This window comes from Salvelinus fontinalis, chromosome 6 (assembly GCF_029448725.1).
Source record: "Salvelinus fontinalis isolate EN_2023a chromosome 6, ASM2944872v1, whole genome shotgun sequence".
Classification (NCBI taxonomy): Eukaryota; Metazoa; Chordata; class Actinopteri; order Salmoniformes; family Salmonidae; genus Salvelinus; species Salvelinus fontinalis.
Genome location: NC_074670.1, coordinates 8,846,605 through 8,856,260, shown reverse-complemented (window position 1 = coordinate 8,856,260; position 9,656 = coordinate 8,846,605). Strand labels below are relative to the sequence as shown.

At 42.6% G+C, this 9,656-nt stretch overlaps 1 protein-coding gene across 1 annotated transcript; it reads right to left on the bottom strand.

The window, feature by feature from the left end:
• Positions 1-2,165: 2,165 nt before the first annotated feature.
• Positions 2,166-9,259, bottom strand: selenbp1 (selenium binding protein 1). The gene is made up of 12 exons (XM_055924731.1): positions 9,094-9,259; positions 6,681-6,737; positions 6,084-6,196; positions 5,736-5,921; positions 5,183-5,303; positions 4,429-4,611; positions 4,161-4,342; positions 3,979-4,057; positions 3,693-3,814; positions 3,269-3,361; positions 3,019-3,137; positions 2,166-2,609 (listed from the first exon to the last, which is right to left on the bottom strand). Exons 1-12 carry the CDS (start codon positions 9,242-9,244, stop codon positions 2,447-2,449), a joined length of 1,569 nt encoding a protein of 522 aa, XP_055780706.1. The 5' UTR covers positions 9,245-9,259; the 3' UTR covers positions 2,166-2,446.
• Positions 9,260-9,656: the final 397 nt, after the last annotated feature.

Genomic DNA, 9,656 nt, shown 5'->3' with positions numbered 1-9,656 from the left:
AGCAGCCTCCACTGACATAGGCCTATCCTTTACCAGTGTATTGATAAAATACCTTTCATTACTTTACACTTGTTTAATGTGTCATAGAGGATGGCTAAGTGCCTCGCTGGAAGCTTCTAGAGATGTAGAAATGTGTCATAGAGGATGGCTAAGTGCCTCGCTGGAAGCTTCCAGAGATGTAGAAATGTGTCATAGCGGATGGCTAAGTGCCTCGCTGGAAGCTTCCAGAGATGTAGAAATGTGTCATAGAGGATGGCTAAGTGCCTCGCTGGAAGCTTCCAGAGATGTAGAAATGTGTCATAGAGGATGGCTAAGTGCCTCGCTGGAAGCTTCTAGAGATGTAGAAATGTGTCATAGCGGATGGCTAAGTGCCTTGCTGGAAGCTTCCAGAGATGTAGAAATGTGTCATAGAGGATGGCTAAGTGCCTCGCTGGAAGCTTCCAGAGATGTAGAAATGTGTCATAGAGGATGGCTAAGTGCCTCGCTGGAAGCTTCTAGAGATGTAGAAATGTGTCATAGCGGATGGCTAAGTGCCTCGCTGGAAGCTTCCAGAGATGTAGAAATGTGTCCTAGAGGATGGCTAAGTGCCTCGCTGGAAGCTTCTAGAGATGTAGAAATGTGTCATAGCGGATGGCTAAGTGCCTCGCTGGAAGCTTCCAGAGATGTAGAAATGTGTCATAGAGGATGTCTAAGTGCCTTGCTGGAAGCTTCTAGAGATGTAGAAATGTGTCATAGCGGATGGCTAAGTGCCTCGCTGGAAGCTTCCAGAGATGTAGAAATGTGTCCAAGCGGATGGCTAAGTGCCTCGCTGGAAGCTTCCAGAGATGTAGAAATGTGTCATAGCGGATGGCTAAGTGCACCGCTGGAAGCTTCGAGATTTTTTAAATTTGTCATAGAGGATGGCTAAGTGCCTCGCTGGAAGCTTCCAGAAATGTAGACGTACTGTTGCCACAGATATGCCTTTTATGGATCAATAGTATGCTTAATTTCCCCACTTTGTCACAGGGCTTTGACTTGGATCACAGTTGTGCTCTGCCTGGCCGATGCGGATGTAGCGGTGCATCACTACTGCTCTCCTGAGACCTAGAAGTCCTGTTGCCACAGACCATGGTGCTTCTTGGGTGTGTTCGTGTGGAGTTTGCCTCCCTCTAGAATTTCCACTCTGTCACACACATACAGCCCAGCCTGGCATGAAAATAGGATTGCCGTGCTGATAGCAATGATCTATTTGCATTATCTGACCAAAAAAAATTCTCACTTCTGATGTTAATTAACCACATCATTGGATCTGAAAGAAGTATGGCTTGATTCCGTTTAGGGATGTAGGAAAGTAGCTGACCAAATCATGCCTGGAGTAAAATTGAGAAAAGTTAATAGGTCACCTGCGTCTGATCTGGGCTGTAGCAGGCGCTGTTGAGCAAGTATAAATTGTAAGGCTCACTAGCCACTAAATCCAGCCAGCCAAAGGATCTTTGTTCCAGTTCACAACTTGGCCACCATCAAAAGTTAATTGAAGTTATTTTCAATGCAAACCAGTAATGCCAAAATGTTAAGTCCTTTAAAATAAATCATTGCAGTGATACCCACTGGCCCAAATATTATCGAGTGTAACTGACTCACCCGAGCTTGAGAAAGCTTTTGATATCACTTGATAGATTTGCTGAAGGGTCATGCTTCAAGGTAATTCCAGACATGTAGTGTAATGAACCATAGCTATGAGACTTAGTGATAAATTATCATCATCATCATTCTATAAACCAGTATGAATAATATAGTGCAATGAGTATTTAAATCAAATGAACTATATAATAATTATGCAAACCATTAATAATGTAGCAGAATTGGTAGCTAGAGCATTGGGCCAGTAACTGAAAGGCTGCTGGTTTGAAGACCTGCGCCGACAAGGTGAAAAATCTGTTGATGTGCATTTGAGCAAGTCATTTATCCCTAATTTACTACAGGCTAACTCTGTAAAACAACATGTTTCACAACACCCATCTATTTTACTATTAAATTAAGAGTAAATAGTCCAGACATACAGATTCATTCAACCCTGCTGAACACATACACTCAGGCCATTAAGGAATGATGAAAAATTTGGAAGTCTTCATATTCTTAAAACAGTAGGCTATACGTCACCAACAGATGTTAGTCTATGAATTCCATATGTTAGATTTATTTTATTTTTTTAAACCTCAGTTTCACCACTGGCATTGGCAGTAACGAAGAACAGATAATAACATTGGGTCCATAGATGAGACAATGACATAAGGCACAATTATGCATTTAAAGCAAAGCAGCATGGAATGAATAGGCAGCATTATCGAGCATGAGGATCGAGAGTATGCCTCCTTCCCCACCCGTTCCCAACCAATATGAGTTACATGAACTCTATGTAAAGTATGGTGGGAATGAGAGGGGGAAAACTGGGGCCTCCTGCGTAACTTTACAGCCAGATGTCAGAGGTGCAGTCTCCCCCAGGGTATCGTAGCTCGTGGGCCAAGGCCGGGCCATTGGGCTCTTTACCAAAGTCGACCAGGAAGTTCTCGTTCACCTTGAGGCCACCGTTGGCTGTGTTCACGTCAATCTGCATCATAACAGAACCCTCCCTAGAGCAAAGAGAGAAACAGACAAGGGCAAATAAGAGAGTCAGGTATTCCATTTGATAGTGTTTCCAGCTATTTGTGTTCAAAAGATCTTGAAGCAGCCCATGATATTGAATAACACTTAAGAGCGATAGCATACAAATCCACGTTCTGATAGCTTACAACTGAAACCTGTCCCTGACATGTGTGCATTGACCACAAGTACCTAAAGTGGTGGAAAATTGTACTACATGAGTAAAAGTAAAGATACCATCATAGAAAATGACTCAAGTAAAAGGTCACCCAGAAAAACACTTTTACTGAAGTAGTATTTGGTTTTAATAGTCTTTTGATACTTAAGCATATTTATCTACTAAAGTACTTCACACCACTGAGTAATAGAAAAATCTAAGACAGATGAACAGGTCCTCACTTGATCATTTCCGGGTAGAACTGCTTGTCCCAGCCACTGTAGAGAGAGGTGGTGACGTACAGTCTCTTCCCATCCAGACTGAGCTGCAACATCTGGGGGCTCCCTGGGATCCTCTTCCCCTGGTGTGGATCACATGTACACACAAGTCGTTGTCTGCGCCTTACAAACGCAACCTAAACACCTACTGCAGACATTCTGCCAGTGTGTGTGTGAAGCGTGAGTTTGGGCATAGATTGTTATTCTTACACACCTTGATTGTGCGTGGGGGTGGTTGGCTCTGATTCTCTGGGTCCTCCAGTACTTTGACAGGGCCATCGTTTAGGATGCTCCCTCCCAAGAAGAGCTGAATACACAGGGAGACGTGAACAGTCAGTGGACAACTTTAACCATTTCAGGAGACTGTCCTAACTAGCTACCTTAAGTTGAATGAACTGACTGTAAGTCGCTCTGGATAAGAGCGTCTGCTAGATGACCAAAATGTAAATGTAGGAGGCCACTTGCTTGACCCTAACACAGGTACGCATCACATAGGCAGACTGATGAAGATGATTCATTTAAGTATCCACTTGTCATGTTTAATACCTCTCTGTCCAAGACCATTGCCTGTAAGATGAAACATTTTTGGTGGGTTTAAAATAATTAAAATCAGCCATGTTGTAAACTTGTGATCTCACCTGGCCAGCCAGACGTGGGTTCCTCCTGTTTGTGATGTCATACTGTCGTATGTCTCCATGCAGCCAGTTACTGAAGTATAGGAAGCGGTCATCCAGGGAGATCAGAATATCTGTGATCAGACCTGAGATGAACAGATCACACAGCATCCATCAAATTCAGGAAAACCCATTTAATTTGGTATTTCCATTTGATTATGGAACGGGTAGCTACACCCAATTACAAATGTTAAATATATCCCTAATCTGCAGTACTCCCATCAACATTTTCCCACACACACACACTCACTTGGCATCACTGGCAAAGTCCATCCCTCCACTTTCTTACTGGGGACGTGGATAACCTTCTCAGCAGCCCAGTCTCCTTTCTGTTGAGACAGTACCATTTTAGAAGACACTCAGCCAAAAACAAAAACAAGAGAGATCAGACATGTTATTCTATTTTTTCCTATGTATGAATGTGTTGCTCACTGGGGTCCTGTAGAAACGGAAGACGGTTCCTTGGAGCGCACAGCCGACGTAGCCCTCCGTGGCGGCGGGATCGTGGAGGAAGCGGATCTCCAGAGGAATGGCGCCCTCCTCCCCCAGGTCCAGGGACTGTAGCCGCTTGTGAGTGGTCCAGTCCCACACGTGGATCTTCGATCCATAGAGACCTGCAGACACAACAGCAGCATTGAAACATTGTTCTCTCTACTCAACAAGTGTAATACAAACACACGTATCACCTCGATTTACACACCTTCTTTGACATGTTCCGGGTTGAAACCGTAGGCGAGGGCTTTGGGCGCTCCCCATTCGGTGCTCATCATGACGTTGTGTCGGGGCTGGTACCAGAAGTCATAACCAAAAGGTGCCGCCTCACCAGGCAGCTCCCAGTTACCAACCACCTCAAACGTTTTACCATCCAGCAAGATGAACCCACCTGAGAGAAACAAATCCTGCATCAGTCATCTAATCCAAATGAATATTAACTCGTCTAAATGACACACTCCCTTGCCCCGCCCAGTATTCTTTACCATTGTAGATTGTAGAGCCTTCTTAGTCCCTTACTATAAACTGGGTGGTTCCATTCCTAAATGCTGACTGGCTGAAAGCTGTGGTATATCAGACCGTATACCACGGTTATGACAAAATGTATTTGTATTGTTCTAATTACGTATGCAACGAGTTTATAACAGCAATTTGGCACCTCAGGGGTTTTTGGTATATGGCCAATATACCGCGGCTAAGGGCTGTATCCAGGCACTCTGCGTTGCGTCATGACTACAAATAGCCCTTAGCCGTGTTATATTGGCCATATACCACCCCCCACCAGGCCTTATTGCTTAAATATAGGCGTGTTTTATTCATCCTTATCTGTATGATGTAAAGTGTTTCTAGGTCTCATACATTGTATGAGGCTGAGGACAAGGAGAGAAGCATCAGGTGTTGTCTGCCTTCTTTCACCCAGAACACACTGTGTCCCCCTACTGCAGCGTGTCGTCTCCTCCTACCTTTGCCATTGCCAGATGGATCTCCCAAGCTGCTGATCATAATCTGGCCACTGCCCAGGCAGTGTGTGGTGTGGGGGTTGGCCAGACCCGTCTTCCAGAAGATATCGGTGGGCTCCACAATCTGTGAGGAAGCAATCCTTTGTTTTAGATTACAACCTGCATGGGAAGCATGTTGGAGAAGATGGCTACGGGCTGTTGGTGAGAGATGGGTACGAAGCTTGACCAAATCTGTACATTCAATTGTCTGTTTTTGATTCGTCGTGTGCTGGAGCTCCTTGTATGACATTGTGTGGTTGTTGCCTGGATATGATGTGTCTGTATGACATTGTGTGGTTGTTGACTGGATTTGATGTGTCTGTATGACATTGTGTGGTTGTTGACTGGATTTGATGTGTCTGTATGACATTGTGTGGTTGTTGACTGGATTTGATGTGTCTGTTTCATTTGTTGAGGTTCTGAAGGAAAAAATAAAGTTGCATAACCTTAGCTGTGCAACATGGTCACAGTAGTATCACTATAACCCATCACCTGCTGTAGAAGGGTGACCCTTTACCTTGTGCATCTGTGGAGCGCGGGGGTCTGTCCCAGTGTCCACTATGTAGACCCGGGAGGAGATGAGCGAGGGCAGGATAAGTCGGTTGCGCTTCTTGGATGAGTCACCAAAACAGCTGCTGCAGGCGTTCCAACCAGAGTGGTGTAGCTCGTCATTCAGGTTGGGCATGGGCAGTCTGTGGATGACCTGTAGGCGCAGACATTACCAGGTCACTCTTTAATCCACAAGTTCAAAGATCATCATGTATAAAACTGTCATCTCTCCAGTATTTAAACTACCGACCACTGTGACTAATGAAGACCGGTGTGAAAAGCAAGGCAGTGGTTGTTTGATATAGATCAGCAATACCTGACAATAAGTAGGAGACTTGGGGTCCACGTCGACAGTGGCAAGGTAGTCTGGCTTCTGGATGCCAGTGTTGCGATAAATGCAGGGCAGGTACACAATCTCCTCACGTGGACCTTCAAAAACAAGATCCCCGTTTCAGGAGAAACTACCGTCATTCACTCCTCCTTGACCACAAGAACAAAGACCATGACAACCGCAAATCCCAAAGAGGGATTGCTATTAAGGGTTGCACTATTTCCTAGTCAACTGACCAGTCGGGTAAGTTGAGCCTGCTTTGTGGTTTTCCCATCAGGGGAGGAGTTTTTTTGTTTTACTGAATATAACCAAACAAAGCGCAAAGAATCGAACCACAAATAATTCCAGTAGCCTAAAACTGATGTCTGGTTCCTCCCAATGTTTAAGTAAAATACAGACAATATGGCATTTGTGCGTGTAAACAACATTTATGCAACCAAAAAGTTTATTTTTTATTTTTTTTTATTTAATAAATAGTCCCGACTTGTCTGATGGGCAAGTGCCCTTTAGACCTTAATGTCAATCCCTCCTAAAAACACATGGGGTGAGCTAAGCTTGTGTTCCCCAGAAAACGACACTCACCCTTCATGGCATCCAGCGGACTTTTGTAGCCAGGTCCACAGCCTGTGCATTTAGTTGCTGGAAAAACACAAGCAAACAGCGAATGTCCTTTTCATAGAGTGCTCAAAATAACTTTACTGCCACACACAGCAGTCTGTGTTTCCTATAACTGCTGGACATCTATGGCAGGTAACAACCACAAAAACGTTCACACCTATAAGTCATATATACATTCATCATACAGCTGTTAGGCATATGTTTAAAATGACCTAGAAGTTTCATCACAGGTAAGTCGTGGAGAGAGACATGTTTTGTTGTAAAACTGTTGCAGAATGAGTGTGTGAAAGGACACATTCACTTGTTCACTTTGTCTTCCTTTCCCAAGGTTACTGGCAGCCATCAGAATCGTAGGTAAATGCACTTTTACTGTACAAATCTGTAATGCAATGTTATAGAACTATTAAAATCTGCACAACATGGTCCCAAAATTGCACTGTTTATTTACCCAGCCAGTGTTTGACCATAGGGTCAAAATAAATAAACGTAGCACTGTTGAGAGTATATCAGTGTGCAGATTCTGTTCATTAATACATCAGAATCATAACATTCTATATCAAGGTCGTACAGATATTTACAGATTAACAGTGTTAACTATTTTTAGGCCAATTATGTGTGTAAGATTTGACAACAAAAAATATATTAAAAAGACAAATTGGCATTCCCACTATGGTGCCAACACCCCACTGAGTTCCTGCTCCCTAATCACAGCCACCACATTCATGGTAATCAGAAGTGGTTTAGGCTATGCCAATTTGGACTTATGTCTTGATTTACAGAATAATAGCAATCCACTTGTCAACAGTGCAGACATCAATTCACAAGAGACTGACAGGGTTGGGTCAGTAACCTTGATTTACAGAACAACAATGGTTAAAGCCCATCTCAGGGTCCTAAACTCCTATGGTGACTGGGTCTAGACAACAATGGTTCAGAGACTGTATAGATCTCAAATAAGCTTCATTAGCATGAATGGTAAGGCTACTGTTGCTAAAGCAAAGTGAGATAATGGCATCATGTCTACGTATATCTGTGGAACTTAAACTGATCCAGAGTGCTGGTTGTCTTTGACATTGTACCAAATCCTGCCATAATTTAGTGCTGTCTTTACTTGGAATAAACAATTGCTTGTCATGATCGAAAATGTGCCTTTTTCCTTCCATATGGCAAACAATGGTTTCTGCCTAAACCATTGTTGCAGCTAAGAAACAATAGTGAAAAGAAACATGTGGAAACCACAACAGATATCAAGCAATCTTCCAGGAAACTAGTCTCCAGTCCAACATTTCACAACACAATTCCTTCTAAGATATACAAGCCCACAAGTGCAGCTTACGTTCATTTAATGGGGTTGACTGTTGCAGGTCCAAAGAAATGTGGATGGGCATCTTGCATCATTGTTGGATCAACCAAATTCTGTTATGAAAATAGGCTACAGTCTAACTGTCAAAATGACATTTATTTAATTGTAGAAATTAAAATTTAATAATGCATAGAAAGTTGTTTCAGTTGTTCTGCTGAAGCATCATGATAAAGTGGATCATTTAAGATGAACAAGGCAACAAGTACTAGAGCAAGATACCTTTTACACTTAACCCCAAACCCCCAGTTTAGTGTCACAGCACATGAGAATAAACAGGACCCCATTCAAACACATAGGCTATTTACACAATGTGAAGCAGGCAGTCTAGTGGCTGCATCATTTAAACCAGTGTTTCCCAACCAGGGGTACTATGAACCACTACTATTTAAACCACCAAACCTATGCAATTGTGTGACCAGGTGTTTAGGTCCATGCTGAAAACAATTTAACTCATTCATTAATTCAAAGTGGTGTGTGAAAGACAAAGTATCCTATAGTAAAAACATAGCAAGCAGCTTATTAAGGGAAACATTACATCATTAAATCTAATTGAAATGTCGCTGTAACTTCCATTTCATCCAGTCCCTTTGCATTCGTAAGGCAATAGTGCCATATATATATATATATATACACACACACACACACACACACACACACACACACACACATTTGTATACATAAATGTCGGTTAAAATAACTGACTAATCAGCAATGGCATTTGGATTCACATATTTTCAACAAGAACTGCCGCACGTACCTGCTCTATTACTCACACTCATTTTCGTTTGACATATTTCATTGGTTGTCTTACTTAAATATGCATTTATATTATGCAATAACACATTCAGCTCTAGGTTCAATTACGTTAAATAAAAGTTGACATTGTGGGAGTGGTTAGCATTATGTTCTAGTCCACGTTCAATCATTCACTTTGTCACTAGCCATTTCAACGTTTTTTGACAGATTTACTAAAAGTTAAGAAAATGAGTGAAGAAGCAAGAAGATTAGACAAACCCATCTCGCAGACTTTATTCGTCCAAGGTATCCACAGGGATCCGCGCTTTCTACAGTTTCTTTCAGCTGGTATGAGGTGGAGCAATGCCTGGTGCAGGTTTTGTAGGGTAAACGGCTTGATGGGAAAAAAGGGGAGTGTTTTAGCCAGCATAACGTTGCACGTAGAAATAAGTATTGAGTGCATTTCGTTTTGCATGGCCCGGTGCCCCGGTGGTGGAGATTCCGTTTTGCGACCAATGGACAATAGATTGATCTAAAATGCGTAAACCCCGCCCAACCGGGAAACAGGGCGATGCCAAACGAACTCATTCATTAATATATGAACGAAGAGATAGATACCTCAGCGAGATTGTCCTGCCCTCCGTTATAGTTTGATAAGACTTTCTACAACCGGTTTCGTCAAGTGCTTTGATGGCAACATAACATTTATCTGACACGTTTCTGGCTCAAAGCAAGGTGACATGTTCTGCATTCAGTGCACTATAAAATAAATATGCAGTTTAAAGTGTTGTTTTACAGTTTATTTCCTATGGTCCATACTGACTAGATATACGGTCTATTAA

Coding starts and splice junctions, on each gene's coding strand:
- selenbp1 (XM_055924731.1), bottom strand. CDS start 9,244: ATGCTGGCTAAAACACTCCCCTTTTTTCCCATCAAGCCGTTTACCCTA. Junction 4,058..4,160: donor TCCGTTTCTACAGGACCCCA/GTGAGCAACACA, acceptor CTGTCTCAACAG/AAAGGAGACTGGGCTGCTGA. Junction 3,815..3,978: donor GACTTTGCCAGTGATGCCAA/GTGAGTGTGTGT, acceptor TGTTCATCTCAG/GTCTGATCACAGATATTCTG.